This window comes from Monodelphis domestica, chromosome 6, assembly GCF_027887165.1.
Source record: "Monodelphis domestica isolate mMonDom1 chromosome 6, mMonDom1.pri, whole genome shotgun sequence".
NCBI lineage: Eukaryota > Metazoa > Chordata > Mammalia > Didelphimorphia > Didelphidae > Monodelphis > Monodelphis domestica.
In genome coordinates, this window is record NC_077232.1 from 13,180,173 (window position 1) to 13,196,664 (window position 16,492).

Sequence of the window (16,492 nt, forward strand, 5' to 3'; positions counted from 1 at the left end):
TTTGAGGGTGAGGGAGGGAGAGAGCAAAAATGGAGTTAAATCCCTCCCCCTGAAACAGCCATGTGTTTTCAAAGTTGGGGGTGGGGCAGGGAGTTCCTAATCTTAGCACAGCTTGGAAAGACCCTCAAAATTAATTTAATGAGTGACTCTGAGTTGGTCCCTGCTACAGTGGGCATGTGGGGACCCTGGGCTGGTAAAGATCCATTTGGTCCTAGTGCCCCTTGGTTTAAAGTGGAGGGGGGAGTAGCCATGTGGGGAGAGTGAAAGCGGCCGCTCCCCTGCCTGGGTCCCCGGTTCTGTGTCAGGACTGCCCCAGGGAGCCCCCAAATCTATTCCACAGCCTGGAAGCACCTAGGATCTGTTCAAGGGGTCCCCCAGCTCTGCATTGCACTAGACTGGAAGGAGGAACTCTAGGACCTTTCCTGCTGTGGCAAATAAAAGAGCAGGATTTCCTGTTGGGTCCTAAAACCCACCCAATTCCTTATGGGCAAAAAGGCCCTCTTCACCCCTATTCAAGCTGAAAGGAAAAAATGGGGTGCGGTGGGGAGTGGGGGGGGCACGGTAAGCCACCAGGGAAGGAGTTTTTTTCACCAATTCAATTGTGATCTGGTCTGGATCTGGTTTCCTCTCTTGGCCAAGGCTTTTTGCATTTGAAGGCAGGCTAGCTAACTGAAGCCACTTCTATCTTACTTAGGCGTAAACTTTACCCAAGACTCAAAACTTCTCTCAGAAGAAAATTAAGGTTCTAAAAAACAATCCCTGATTTATGGTCGCCAACTGTCATAATTAAAATTAATATTATTTCTTGCTACCCAGAGGTATAGATTTTATAAGGTTTATTATGAAGGGTGGACAATCATTCCTAAGTAACCTAGCTGCATGGAGCCTAGCCTGCCAGTTCCTCTCTCATTTCCCCTCACCTCCTGCACTGTCTCTTCTCAGGCTTCCTGAGTGATTTCTCATCCATCTCTCCCTTTCTCTCCTTGGTCTCCCCAGTCCTGCCCCAAACCTTAACTTTTATTGAGGTACAGAACATATGAGGACACAAACCTGGTACAACTGTGGTATATCAGGAATGTTTGATAGGCAGGTAAAGTTACTCAGGAAGGGGGAGGGGATGAGCTTCCTTGACACAGTTACCTCTAGGACAATTTAACGTTACAATAAGATTTTTGTGTGTGCCATGGACCCTTTTGTTATTTTTTGAAATACCAACCTGACACCCAGCTCTCACTTGTGGCTGCCAGTAGCTGCTAGCATGCGGCAGTGGCCACACCCCAGGCAATGGCTTCGACAGGCCGGCTAAACCTTGTGAGGGTAGCCATCGGGTCGTCGACCCCTGGTGAACTAAGGCTTTGCTCACCCAGCAGGTGAAGACTACTTAGGTGGAACAGGCGGAAGAAACCAATAAGAAGGTTCAACGGCTGAGATGGCGACGCAGCAAAGCACTGTGGAGTGCTTAGGGCGTGTTGGAGCACAAAGGACAACACGGCCATCCAATGCAGCTGAGGAAGTCTCCAGGTGTAACGACTTTTCGTGCCACTGGACCCAGGCTTCCAATGGGACTGTCTCTGTGCAATGACTTTTCCACTTAAATCTTCATGCACAGGTGTCTTTGTGCACACTCGTCTATCCCCACCCTCTTCAAGCCATATGAGGGTACATCACAGATGAAAGCTCACAAAGACAATTGTCATTCTTGGTTACCGAGAGACTACTACTATGAAATACCATAGACCTCTTCTCAGAACAATGCTTTTAAATACATAAAATATATAGTATTACAAAGGCAACCAATTGTTTTGAAATACATGCAGTTCTAAAAAAAAGTTGACAGAGACCAAGCTGAGAACCTCTGCAGTAAAGTAACTAACATTCAGATGTTCACTACTGTGAAGGAAATGCCTTGGGTGGCTTTTGTTCCTTCCTTCTCAAAGACATTTTGAAGTTTGAGCGTGTCTGTGATCACGTAGCTAGTCTTTGGAAGAACCACTAAGAATGGTCAGTTGGGCACCTAGCCCATGAATGGGGCATAAGAGTTGTGGGAACAGTTCCTTGATCTGACCTGGAATTCTGATATGGCTTTTAGGTCAGAAGGTAGGCAGGGTGGGGATGTAAGTGTTCATGACAGGGTCTCCTGGTGTGTTGGGCTTGCAGGTGATCGACTAGACTTCCTGCACCTGGAATCCTTGCCTCATGTAGAACAATCAGCCAAACCCTGTTTCTTCCCTAGCTTGGTAAAATTGCTTTCTGGCATATACTAAAATAGGGAAGAGTTGATCTAGAAGGAACTGAGACAAGGGGAACCCCTCTCATAAGGCAGTACAGATCATTGTTATTCAGCTCTATTGATTAGGACTCTGTACTTTTATTAAGCCAGAATCTATCCATTGAATCCTGTTGGCTCTAATCTCTTCCAGATGAGAAATTTTCAAGTATCTGAAGAAAGCAATCTTAGTTGTCCCTCGTTTTCTTCCATTCCAGGAGAAGCATCCCCATTTTCTTCAACCTTTTTTCATATAAGATGGTTCTGAGTTCTCTCATTGTCTTGTCATTCAATTTCTGAACTATCTCTAGTTTGGTGGTGATTCTCTTAAAACTTAATGCTCAGCTGAAGCACAGTTCTCTAGATGAGGTCTCTGGATGGACCACACCAAAAGCTGTTCCTTTTTCTAGAAACTCCAATTCTCTCAAAGATCACTTAAGACCATCCTAACTCTTTTGGCATCAGCATTCCTATTATTTACTCCCAAGTAGGTGAACCCAAATCCCCAAATTTGTCTTATGAAATTCACAAGAAAGGTCTTCCCCAGCAAATCTTTGCAGAGTGAATTTCTTTAACAGGACTTTAAATAAATTCTCAAGTTTTTGTCAAGTATATTTTGTGCTTAAATCATCTACATTTCCAAGTATGTCCCCTCCCCAACCGTCTCCAAAGAGCCATTCTTTGTAAAAAAGAACAAAAAAGAAACATAAAAAAGCCATTCCCCCAATTAATCAGCACATTAACCAAGTCTTCCAAAGTTCCCTCTCTTTGCAGACCAAAAAGGGGGATGCTTTTCTCTTTCAAATATGTTTATGCTGCAAAAAGTTCGTGTTATTCAACCAGATGACTAAATTGATTCAGTTCTGACACTGGTAAAGCAACAGATCAGAGGTGACCAGAGGAGAACCAAAGGGTTCCCAATTTTCTGACCCCATTTGGGAGATTATTTCTATCCTGCTCTCAATCCTTCTAATGCAATAGAAGCCTGATTTACCCAAAAGTAAAGGAAGGACTTCTAAGGGTAAGAAAGCAGGTTTTCTTGACTCTAAGTCCTTGATGCTATCCTCTTTATTATGATACTTCACACCAAAAACTAATTCGTTGAGAAGAAATTATCATGGAACCCCCTGGGGATCTCCAATATAGTCTATATGTCTTGAGGAGCCAAGGCATTGCGTTTGGATAGATCAGTGGTGGCAAATGTTTTAGAGATGAAGTGCCCAAACTGCCAGACTTATGCTACATGTAAGCCCCCCACCTTACTCCAAAGAGAGGAGGGAGGAAGCGTTCCCATTGGGCTGTTGGGCAGAGGGGTGGTTCATGTGAAAAATGTCCTCAAGCATGTGTGAAGAGAGGGAATGGGGTAGCCTCCTCTGCCATGCTCTGGCACACATGCCATATGTTCAATATGGGGATAGGCCCTCTATTTGGGAATAAATTTGGATAAATTTCAACTCTGGGTTCCTGGGCTTTAGACAATAAGAGCTCGGCTTGTTGCCTCAGTGACTGATTCTAGTCCTTGGGCCCAGGTCATTCACTTAAGGCCTCAGTATTCTGAACAACTCTAAGACCATAAGTTGCATCAAGCTTGTCAACCTGCATTATTAGGTAGAGGACATTTTCTCATCTAGGAGTTTCCTATACCAATGAAATCACAGGCTTAGTCACTATTCCATTTGAACTATGCTTTTAAGGTTTGGGAACTAGCTGAGAGGCAGGAAAGAAGGCATGAGACTAAAAGGACATTTCTCTGGAAATGCAGGTCCATCAGAGATTGGAACCAGCTTGACTTAATTGTTTTCAAATAATCTGGAGGGGATTTGATTAGGGGGCCAAATAATATCAAATAAAACTGAATAAGAATCAAAAACAATGGTCTCTATAGCTCTGAATAATGCTAATGACCCAGCTTGGTTCCCAAAGGTTAAGTCTGAGGAACTGAGAGCCATGGCTAAAATCATGAAGTTTCATCAGTGGCAACTGAAAATCCAGAAAGCTTCATCTCATCTTAGGGAGGGGTAGACGAGTGGGGAGAAGGCATTTCTAAATGTACAAAACATTGGAATATTCCTAGGATTCAGAGCTCAGAGCTAGAAGAAATCTTAGAGGCACTTTGGCATAATGAATGGATTGCTAGGCTTCACATCAGGAAGACATGGCTCTGAATCTTAGCCCTGATACCTCCTAGCTGCGTGACCTCAGGCAAGTCACTGAGTATGTTTGCATCCTATTTTCTTGATGTATAAGATGGGGGTGATACTACTACCTACCTTCCACCAAATTAGTGGAGGGATCAAATGAAAACAATGTAAGTAAAATTTAGTCTAATCCCCTAATTTGACAAAGAAGGGAAATGAGACCCAGCCATAGGAAGGTACTTGTCAGAGGTCACAGAGATGGTCAGAGAGTGCTTTAGCATCCATTCCCTCATTCAATTCTCACAAACATCCTGTGATACAGTTATCCCCGTTTTAGAGATTTAAAAGCTGAGTTGCAGAGAAGAAAAGGGGCATGACTAAGGTCAGGAAACCAGAATTGAGAATCACATTTCTCAACTCTATGTACTCCAAGTTCAATGCTATCCACCCCCCAGAGAAAGAACTGTTGGAGTAGGAAAGCAGATGAAAGCATACAATTTTTCACTTGTTTATTTGGGCTTATGTTTGGGGGTTTTAGTTTTATAAGATTACTCACTTAAAAGAATGTACAATATGGAAATGTGTTTTGTGTGATAATGCATATATGATCCAGACTAAATTGCCTGCCAGCTCCAGGAGTGGGGAAGGAAAGAGGAAGAGAGACAGTCTGGATCATATAGCTTTGGAAAACTTATGTGGGAAATTTGTTATTACATGTAATTGGTAAAATAAATAAAAAAAAAAACATACTCCAAATTCAAGACACTGCTCTGGCCAGGCTGTTCCAACGTCAAAGAACATCCAGATCTGCTTTTAACATTATATCATACTCGTGTGTAATCTACAGCATTTACATTACCATGTTTCAAAGTCTTTGTAGAGTCGATTCATAGAAGTAACTTCGAGTGTCTTCCTCACCTAGGCCATCTCATTGAATTTCTCATTTTGTTTAGAAAAACTTTTTTAGAGGCATTGCAGAGCCGTCAGTCTAGTCTTTCTCCATAGCATTTCTCGAATCCATTCTGTCCTCTCCCCTCACAGGGCCCTCTATCCTGGTTTAACCCTTAATCTTGTCACCCCTCACCTGGACTAAAAATTCCTTCATTGGGACACTTGGCTTCTGGGCTCTTCTCTGTCTAGTTCATCCTCTACTAAGCTACCTATATTGACTTTCTGAAGCACAAATTTGATGATGGTATTCCCTATTCAAGAACAATCTTCTGACTTCCATTCACATGTAGGATAAAATATGTTGTCCAGTCATTTTTCAGCCATGCCCAATTGTTTTGTGATCCCATTTGGGGTTTTCTTAGCAGAGATACTGAGGCTTGTTTGCCATTTCCTTCTTCAGTTCATTTTACAGATGAGGAAACTGAGGCAAAAAGAATTAAAAGGGGCTTGTCTAGGGTCACCTAGCCAGTAAGTATTCTGAAGCCAGATCTGAGTTCAGAAAAATGAGCCCTTGACTCCAAGTCCAGCACCCCGTCCACTGTGTCACCTAGAGGTCCAAGTGTAAAATATCTGCCCCTCCACCTAGGTTATTCATTTGTGTGTGTGTGTGTATTCTAGCCAAATTGGCTTATCTTTTGTTTTCTGACTTGGACATTCTGACTTCATACCTTTGCTGCCTCCCATACCTGAAGGGCACTCCCTCTTTACCTTCTCCACCTTTTAAATCTTCAGCTTCCTTCTGGGAGCTTCAGTTAAAGGAGCATCTTCTATGGGAAGTCTTTCCTGATCCCCCAAAGTTATTAGTGTTACTCTCTCTTCTTAAATGGTCCTGAATGTGTTTAGACATTGATTCCTCCCTGAAGAGGATGAGCTCCTTAAAGGCAGGGATTCTTTTCCATTTGTATCTCCAGTGCCTTATTTATCATAAATGCTTGTCAAATGGAACTGGAAAGAAGAACAATAATAATTACAAGCATTTGTAAAGTCCTTGAAGAATTCTGAAGAATTACATGTTGTCTCATTTGGCCTCAAAACAACCCTGTGAGATAGGATGAAGACAGGTGAAGTGACTTACCCAAGGCCACACAACTAGTAAATGTGGTCTGAGGCAGGTCTTCCTAATTCTAGTCCAGCAGTCACTCTATCCATGTAGTCACCTATCTGCCTCAGAACGTAAGTTGTGAATTGCGGAGGTGTTGGATTAATTGCATTTTATTCTATGGTGGAATTCAGGTCATGTGGAGAGATTTCAATAGATAGAATAAAATTACTTACATGAAGAAGGGGTTCAACCATGGCACCCATGCCACCTGATGCAGGGTGAACAAACTGATGGAGAGATAAGCTGTAGAAGAGGACGCTGATCCCAGACGCAGAGATCAGGGCCCCAAGGACATCCATGTAAAGACTCAGACGATCCTGAAAGAGAACGCACGCGGGTGCTCAACAGCTGGCGGGCTTGCCGGGCCACCAGAGCTTCTGCAGCGCAAGGGGAGAGCTCCTGAAGCCCAGGGGCTCCAACGGGAAGCACAGCCTGGGTGTTCGGGCTCGCCAGGCACTGAGCCACGGCCCAATGCCTTTCAGGGCTCCCTCGAGATAATTCCAGGCAGAGTTCTTAGACAAAGAGCTGTTGGAGACTTCCCTGCCCCGGCACAGGGCTAGCTGGAACCCCGAAATGAGAGCATTCTCTGACTGACGGAATAATGGCAGGGCCAGAAAGCCAGGAAACAATTCTCACTACGCCATAGTATAAACATGGCTGGGATGGGACTGATGCCAGGTCTTCAGTCAAGTTATGCCTTAGCATAGAGGGCGCACATGTATTTGAGGGGCTGGAGCCACACCAGGCAAACATTTCAACTACCTCAACTATCTCCGTCTTTACAAAGGGCCAGTGACAGCAGATTGGCCAGATCTATATTTGGCAGAGATAGAAACAAACCTATTGGGGAAGAGGAAGGGAAAGGAAATAAACATTCCTAGAGCACCTCGGACATGCCAGGCACCAGGCTAAGTGCTCTGGCCGTGGGAGGCAGATGTTATCATCTCCATTCTACACCTGGAGAAACTGAGGCAAACAGGTGAAATGCCTTGCTGAGGTCATATTGCTAGGAAGTGTTTGAGGCTGGATCTGAACTCTTCTCCCTGGCTCCAGACCTAGCACTCTAATACAGTACTACTTAGCAGTAATTCTAGAAATTGAACAAGTGAGGTCAGAACACATAGGTGGAAAAATAAAAGTGAAAATGCTTAAGTGACACTAATGTTAGTGCTCCAGCACCCCACCCTGAAGAATCTCCCTTTCCTCATTCCCTGAGCTGCTTTTCCAAGGATATCCCATTTTTATTCCAAAGGCATGTTTTTAAGACAGTGTACAGAGGATATGCCAAATATGGGTAGCCTCAGAGAGGTCCTTGGTCCCCTCTGCTCCTTATATATTTCCTAGATCCGTGACCAGCTTAATTTCCAAACTTAGGTCTGTCTTTCTGAGAAGAATTTTCCAGACTGATGCACTGTTTGATTCTCAGAGAGTCAAATATATCTCTGACTGATAAAAGCAACATTGTGGGCATTTGGAGCTCTCTGGAAGGCTATGTGAGTAGTTGAATATGGAGAGATGAAAATAATGACCTTTCTTGCCCTCTTAATCTTAACTCCGGCTCTGAGAAAATATGAGAATCTTGAGGGCCAGGCACTATTTTCCATATTTGTCTATATCCTCAACATCTAGCACAGCTCTGCCTTTCAAGTAGCAGACATTGGAATAATCTTTTTTAGTTTGAACTGGGTTTCTGAACTGACATTTAGTGCATCTTTGATCTCTGGGCCAACTCTCCCACTCCAGCTGAACTGCAGGTCAAGAACAAAGGGTTTAAAGCTAGTAGAGACTTTAGAGAATCTCTAATCCATTTCTCTTAATTTAGAGATGAGAAAACTGAGAGGGAAAGTGACATGGACCAAAGGAAACATCAGATATCAGACCTGCCACTAGAACAGCTTGCTTTCTGTAGGACAATTTAACTGTGAATTTACTCACACAAAACAGAGAATGATTAATACTTTCCCCAACTTCCCTGAGATTTCACCATAGAATGAATTTATGCCATCATTCCAAGACTTACATCTTGTCTTTAGAAAAATTTAGTTTTGGAAAGACAAGTCTTAAAATTACTCTGCAATGAAATGAAATAAACACTTGATAAATATGTACTACACTGCCAGGCACTATACTAAGGACTTTGCAACTATCATCTCATTTGAGCCCTAAAAGGTCTCACAGAAAGCATCTGCCCAAATCCCTAGGGACTGAGGAAATAATCTGGGATTGTTGAACTGAAATTCAGGCCATAGGCCCCAGAGAACTTAATATTCTCTTATTTCTTCTTTGATGAGCTTCAATTTGGGATGTCTTTTCATCGACTGGGTTTCCTGAAGGCAAATGCTATAGCTTTATTACCTCAGGATTATGGGATTTAGTGTTCCCTCCTTGGAAATCTTTTAAATGACTGGAAAACCCCTGGAGTACAGATTGGTAAAGATGGCCTGTGATATCCCTTCCAATTCTCAAAAATCTGTGATTCTTAGGACATTACCAGGAAGTAGGGAAGATGGTGATGTTGGTAAATAAAAATAATGGTAAATAAAATTTTTTGACTTGATGGATCATAGAGAATGATCATGTTGCCAGTAATTTGGGCATGTCCTTTATATCAATGTATTAAGCCATAATTATAATTTGAATCAAGTCTATTCTTACCTGATTTTTATAGTTCACACCATTAAGAATAGTGAAGACTCCTATAATGGCATACTGTGAAGAAGAGAGTAATTTGTTAGTAGAACCTAGATGGTCTACAGCAGCTGAACATCTATTAATTTATACCAAAGCCAACAGGGCTTACAGATTGCTCAAAGAAGACTAGCACTTTTGATGTGAGCCCTTTTTAGGGCTGCTCATCCTCTTTTAGTGTTCACCTGACCCCAGCTTTCATCTGTGGCTCCAAGAAGCTGTAGATACTCCAAGAAGCTGTAGATATTCGCAGTGGCTACACCCTGGTAAACCATCTGGGCAGGCAGGCTAAACCAGGTTGAGGGTAACCAATAGGCCTCAAGCCAGCCAGTGAGTTATGGAAGTGTCTACCCAAGCATGTGAAGACTTCCCCCAGCAGAATGGGCGGACGAGAACAGTTTGTTCCAATGGCCCTGAAGGCAGCAGAAGCGGGCTCTGTGGAGTGCTTAGAGCTTAGTTAAACATCAAAGAAGCCAAAGTATCCACTGCATCTCAGGCCATCACCAGTCATCTTGACTTTTGTCTTGCCACTGGACTTTGATGACTCTGGAAGAGAGAGTGAGGCCAATGACTTTGTGCAACTCTGCCTCACTTAAATATAATTTATGCAGGAGTCAAAAGACATCAACAGTGATGTTATTTTGGTCTTCTTTGAGTACCAGGGACAAAAACCAACCTCTCAGGACATCAGCAGCATACTTCAAGGTGGCAGAGAGATGCTGTGATGGGACTAAAGGGGGAGGGGTGTGTGCATTATAAGGCACAATATTATAGGACCAAAGGAGAAATCCAGGCAGAGTTCTGGGAGAAATTTCAGGTGAAAGATTGCTTTCAGTTTTTAGGTCTCAAAGATGGGAGAGGTTCATGCAGCCTTGGTACAGACAAGGACAAGGAACAACCCTCAGAAATAAGAGAGGGCTAGGTGACCATAGAGACACAATGAGAAGTAGTAGTACACTTGCCTTAGAAAGTTGAGTATGTAAAGAACGGTAGTATGCTTTGAGGTGGAAATGGTATGTGAGAGCCAGATTATGAAGGGCTTAGAATACAAGGATAAGAGGGTTTACTTTATTAGGTAGGCACTGGGCACTGGGAAAGCCACAAAGGGCTTTCTCTAAAGTAGGGGAGGGACCAGGATGGTGTAACCAGAACACAACACACAGAAAAGTATGAATGGATTGCATATGGGGATAGAAGTCAGTGAAGAGCTCCTGAAGAGTGGAGGTCTACCAGCCATAAATATCTTTATCAGTGTGGGCTTTCAAGTGGTCATATCTACCAGATCACTTTGATTATTTATCCAATTTTCCAAAGGGGGGAAGAATTGAAACAAATGCTTCAGACAATCTCCCATAAAGCCAAGTTTAAATCTCAATCTAGGGGAGTTTCATACTGTTCAGGGTCAATTCTGAGAGAATGGTGGAAAACTGGACAGGCGAATGGCCAAAGGATATCGGCTAGACGCCACAGATGAACCCCTAATTCTGTCCTATTTGGTACCCAGCATGGGATGAGACAGGCAGGCTTTCTCACCCTCTTGTGATCCTTTGCAAAATTTGATAAGCCCAGCCTTTTACTTACATGGACACAATCAGGTTCCTGGATACTACTAGGAATTTCAGAGTGGCCTTTTCAGCCTGGCATCTGTAAAAATAGACTCGAATCCAGGACTCCAATCCCCAGAATCCTTTGCTCCACTTCCCCAGAATGCTTTGTAATCACAATGAATTCTCGCCTGGGCGAGAACACAAATGATTATTTAAAGGAGTTCTCCACCTACCGAGGGGTCTTTTGGACTTCCATTTTGGAGCAGAGGTGGCTCTTTTCATAATGTAGGTGAGGTTGTATCTAGGCCTCTCTGTGGCCCAGACACATGTTTTCTTATCCTGTATTTTTTTTTAATCCTTAATCTTCAATAAACCTCTAAAAATATAATACTCCTTGCAGAGAGAAACTAATTTCTACCTGCCTCAGTTTCCCTAAATTTTAATCTTTACACATCCAAAGTTATTCTGTTCACTATACTCACACATGCTCCTGTCCAGAATGGGTACCTTGTGATAAAGAAATGAGAAAAACTTGACTTTGGAAGTTCAGTTTTGTTGGAAAATAAAAAGGCTCCAAGTATAGTGACGATTAGACCTATCAGGACCTGGAGAACCTGTGTGAAGAAAAATGGAAAATTTAAAATGTATGTGAGGAGATTCCTTTTTAAACAAATGAATCTTGATTCTGGTTTGGGAGCTTAGGAAGGGGATATCTCTAGTCTTTCAAGAATGGAGAGGTGGACATGATAAACAAAACCCTGTTACCCCACCAGACTTCTGGTCTTTTGTCAATCAAGTTTTTACTCTAGGCAAAAATGAGCAACCTGACCTCAGATGGATACCCAGAAGAAGGCACAAAAGAAACACACCTTGAGATGACCATTCTATTCAATGAACAACAAAAAAACTCATTTATTAAGTACTCATTATGTGAGAGGTACTATGCTCAATTCTGGGAATACAAAAACAAGAAAAGGAAATTGTCCTTGCCTTCAAGGAAACTACATTCTATTGTGGCTGATAGCACAGTAAATAGAGTGCTGGACCTGGAGTCAGTAAAGCCTAGGTTCAAATAGATCCTCAAATACCTATTAGCTTTATGTGTCCCCAGGCAAGTAACTTAATCTCTCTCAGCTTCAATTTCATCTATAAAATAAGAATAAAAACACCTGCTTCCTAGGGTTGTTCTAAGGATCAAATGAGATTATATTTTTCAAATTCTTAGCACAGTGCTTGTTACATAGTAGGTGCTTAACAAATATTCCCTTCCCTCCCTAATGGATGGATACAGAGCTATCCAATTTATGGGTGAGTCAAAAGACATTGCCCACATCATTTTGCCATTTACCATTTTACTATCTAATTATGGGCCATGAGCTTGTTCCCATGCTTTTTAGCATGCTGTTTTCAGCACTAGTGTTGGATGGCTCCAATAAGAATGAAAAAAGCATTGAGGGTAACTGCCATATTTGACAGTAAATTATTTTACTTGAAAAGGCTACAAGTTAGGACTAAAATGAAGAAGTTGGTATATGACTTTGTTTGCAGATGATTAGGCTCTCAATGCATCCTCTGAGGCTGAGATGCAAAAGAATAGGGAATAATTCTCTGCCACTTGTAAATCTTGAAATTTCTCAGACTTGTGAATGTTAAAAATTTCCACATTGGGGAATTCTCCATTGGAACAATTCGCTACTGGGAACATTCTCCATTTTGACAGTGAGAACTCTACTTGGATCAGAAATGGGAGGACCTCTACTCCACCCATACTTAGGACTGCTTTAGGGGAGAAAACTCCTTGCTAAACAATGAGAGTTCTTGGGCCCATACTTATAATGAGGCAAAAAGTTCTTTAAGCCATACCTATTTTTAGAATTAATACAATGGGGTGCTAAGTATCTATTAAAGGTCAGGCAACTTGTAAACTTGCTAGGAGATAAGAGGTGAAAACTTATTCAGAAGTTTTTTCTGGTACAAACTTACTAAAGGGATTTGTAACATTTAAAATAGTTGTTTGCCTTAAACTGTTATAATTAAAATAGTGAAGCCATAAATTGTGGCATTTAAAAGAGTTAATGCTATAAACTGTAGTGAGTAAAATAGTGGAAGACTTAAATTATAGTAGATATGAGTGGGTGAGTAAATTTGTGACCGCTAGTGATAAAAGACTGACTGACTGATCTCTCTCTCTTAAGACTCAGGTCTAGGCCATGTTGGCTTAAGGCCCTTCATGCTTATTTCCTTTTTCTCTCTTTCTCTCTTTTCTTTAATTCCTCATTGTATTATTAATTAAATTCTCTATAAAACCTAGCTGACTTGGGTATGTTCATAATTGGGAATATTTCCCTGGTGATCACCTTATATTTGATTTAAAATCAACACTCTGTAGTGAAACATTTTCTGTGGTCACAAATGTACTAATCTACTCTTATATCTATCTTCCACTATTTTAACTTTTACAGTTTATACCCTTAACTCTTTTAACTGCCACAGTTTATGGCTGACCACGAAATTGGTGAGAAAACCCTCAAAAAGTTTCTGTGAAATCTCTTTCCTTTCCTTTCTCTCTTTATTACTTGCTCTATCAGTCAGTTTTGTTTTCTTTTTTAACTTGACTTCAAAAAATACAGCTGCAAGAATGGGTGAGTAAAAAACCTTTTTGATTCTCTTTAAATTAAGCTGTTTTAGATCTTAGCAACAGGGCCCTAAGGTCCTGGCTAGCAACTGCCTAAATTAGGACTAGAAAATCCTGTTTCCCACGTGCTTACTTTAGAAATATGGAGTCACAGACAGTTCAGAACTTAGTTAACAACTGGCGTTTCAGTAAATACTTTGTTCTTTTCTTAGTACAGGCATTGGTCTACAACTTACTTAACAGCTGGCTTATCAGCCCCATGACCAATCTTATCAATACAGAATTCCTTGTCTCTCTGAAAGGGCTCATCCCATGGAACTTATGGCAAAATCTAATCGACATACTACTTTCCCTTGGGATTTTGATTTTGATTATTATAGCTGTAATATTGTATTTCTTTAAAAAACCCACTTCTCAGTCAAACCAACCGAGTGTTCCTCCTACTACTCAACAATATGCAGAACTAAATACTCGGCTTGAGCTTATAGAGGAAAGTCAGAGAGAGATTGTAGCTTTTATGAAAAGCATTAAAAGAGAATTAAGAACATTATCAAAATCTCTGTCCCACCCTGCTCTGGACAATAACCCTCCTAACCAACCTACCCCTCCCCCTGCCCCCTTGGCCTCAGAAAACTCTAATTCTAATCAACACAATGGACTCTAAGTTCGCACCCCACCCAGGCTTCCAACCCAACACAATCAACTCGAAGTTTATAACCTCAACCATTTTAAATACTACAGTTTATGTCTCCAACTATTTTAACGCTAACAGATTAGTCGACCCAGCAGTGTTTTAGAATAGGGCTGTCCTTAGGAAAACGTCTACTGTGATTGGTAAGGACTTAGGGCAGGTGACATAGGAGAAAACCCCCTATATAAGAAAAAGTAGAATCACTTGAAAAACTCCTTTTGAGGAGAATCCTTTTGAAGAATCTCTTGAGAGAGGTCTGGAGAAGGGAAGCTCTTGGAGGACAATCTCTAAGGAGGTCTCGCTGGAGCTCCTCTGAGGGGACTCTGTCCCTCTAGAGGCTCTGGAGAGGCCCTTTGGAACAGTCTCTGGCTGGAAGGCTCTTTGAGGAGGACTCTGGCTGGAACTTTCTCTGAGGAGACTCTGTCACTAGAATCCTTGCTTAGACAGACCTTGTGGTAAGTGATAAAAGACTGACTGACTGATCTCTCTTAAGACTCAGGTCTAAGCCATGTTGGCTTAAGGCCCTTCATATTTATTTCCTTTTTCTTTCTTTCTCTCTTTTCTTTAATTCCTCATTGTATTATTAATTAAATTCTCTATAAAACCCAGTTGACTTGGGTATATTCATAATTGGGAATATTTCCCTGGCAACCACCTTATATATTGATTTAAAATCAAGACACTGTAGTGAAACATATTTTCTGCGGTCACAAATTTACTTACCCACTCATATCTATCTTCCACTATTTACTCACTACAGTTTTTAACCTCAACCATTTTAACTCTTACACACTTGTACTCATTCTGACCTGACAATTAACATCAAGAAAACAGAGGTTTTACATCAGCCAGTATCACACTATCCATATGTTGAACCATCAGTTACAGCAAATGGAGAAAACTTAAATATTGTGGATGAGTTCACTTACTTTGGCAGTATAATTTTTTTTTAAGACCCTTGCTTTCTGTCTTAGACTAAATACTGTGTAGAGCAGGAAGGGCTAGGTCAGTGAGGGCAAACCTTTTAGACACTGTACCATATGTCCCCCCCCCCCCCAATCTGGCTTCTGTGCCTCCCCTCCCCTCCCCTCTTCCCCCTTCCTTTCTCCCCCCTTCCCCCTGCATTATCTTATCCCAGACAGGGGTAGGAGAAAGAGAAAGCACTTTCTCTGGGCTGTTGGGCAGAGGGGTAGAGAGGTGCAGTAGAGAGGGGAAGGTGAGCAGCTCTGCCCAAGTCCCTCTGCCTTTCTAGTAACTAACTCTGGCAAGTGATAGCGTGAATGCCCACAGAGATCTCTACATGCCCTCTTTGGCATCCATGTCATATGTTCACCATCATGGGGCTAGGCAATGGAGGTTAAGTGACTTGCCTGGCATCATATAGCTAGGAAGTGTCTTAGGTCAGATTTGAATCTAGGACTTCCCTTCTCTAGGCCTGGCTCTCCATCCACTGAGCCACCTTGATTCCCACCTTGGCAGTATACCTTCCAGGGCTGTACAAATAGATGGTGAGGTTGACATAGGGCATTGCCAGAGCTAGCTCAGTGTTTGGGAAGAAGGAAAGTATGGGAGAGGTGCAGTATTAGACTGACCACCAAACTCAAGTACCAAAAAGCCAATGTGTTGATCTCATTGTTGTGTGCCTGTGAAACCTGGAGAGTCTTTCACCACCATGCCAGGAAATGGAATTGTTAGCTTTTAAATTATCTTAGGAAGATTCTGAAGATCCTCTGGCAAAATGAGCTAGCAAACACCAAGGTCCTCTCTCCAGCTGCCCCAACAAGCATCCCAACTCTACTGCCGAGAGTGCAACTCTGGTGGGTTGGCCATATGGTCTGACCTAAGAGACTTCTACAGTGAACTTGCCCAAAGCCAATGAGGTCAAGACACAAGGAGGTCAGAAGAAGCACAATGAGGACACCATCAAAGATTCTTTGAAGAGCTTTGCTATTGATCTGGAGCCTCAGCCGCCACTGGCACAGGACTGTCCTAGCACAGGACCCTCCTACATGATGTACCCACATCAAAGAGAGCACTGTTCTCGGTGAGCAAAGCAGAACTGTAGCAGCTCCAAAGACACAGGAGACATGCAAACTTAGAGACATCTCCACCTCGATTCTTCATCCAGGCTCTCTGTGTCTGACCTGTGGGAGAGCCTTCTGAGCTCATATTGAGCTGGTCAGCCACAGTCAGACACATTGTATGGTGATCCTGACATGGGAATGTCCTTTTGGTCCTCTCTGAGTGGATACAGATGAATATGGCATTGTCATAAATAATTAAATCTGTAGTTTTTCAGTCATGTCCAATCCTTTGAGACTCCACTGGGAGTTTTCATGGCAAAGACATTGGGGTGCTTTTCCCATTTCCTTCTCCAGCTCATTTTATAGATGAGGAAATAAAGGCAAATGGGGTCAAGTGACTTGCAGATGGTCACACAGTAAAGTGCCTGAGGCTGGATTTGAATTCAAGAA

General features: G+C 42.2%; 2 protein-coding genes across 9 annotated transcripts in view; one reads left to right on the top strand and one right to left on the bottom strand.

Annotated features, from left to right (window-relative positions):
- LOC103099226 (membrane-spanning 4-domains subfamily A member 4A-like) overlaps nucleotides 1-16,492 on the bottom strand; it is a 47,167-nt gene that overhangs the window by 18,355 nt on the left and 12,320 nt on the right. For 5 of the 8 annotated variants that reach the window (XM_056801668.1, XM_056801671.1, XM_056801669.1 and 2 more), the window contains 3 exons: nucleotides 11,175-11,306; nucleotides 9,113-9,166; nucleotides 6,631-6,774 (listed from right to left, as the gene is read on the bottom strand). In XM_056801668.1, the coding sequence (XP_056657646.1) occupies nucleotides 6,631-6,774; nucleotides 9,113-9,166; nucleotides 11,175-11,306 (330 nt within the window). Of the gene's footprint in view, nucleotides 1-1,216; nucleotides 3,362-4,898; nucleotides 6,301-6,630; nucleotides 6,775-9,112; nucleotides 9,167-9,257; nucleotides 9,692-11,174; nucleotides 11,307-16,492 lie in introns of those variants that run through there. The other 3 variants (XM_056801670.1, XM_016423563.2, XM_056801673.1) reach the window with 3 other exon arrangements.
- LOC103096989 (membrane-spanning 4-domains subfamily A member 6D-like) overlaps nucleotides 1-16,492 on the top strand; it is a 122,854-nt gene that overhangs the window by 8,171 nt on the left and 98,191 nt on the right. The gene's annotated exons all lie outside the window — the stretch shown is intronic.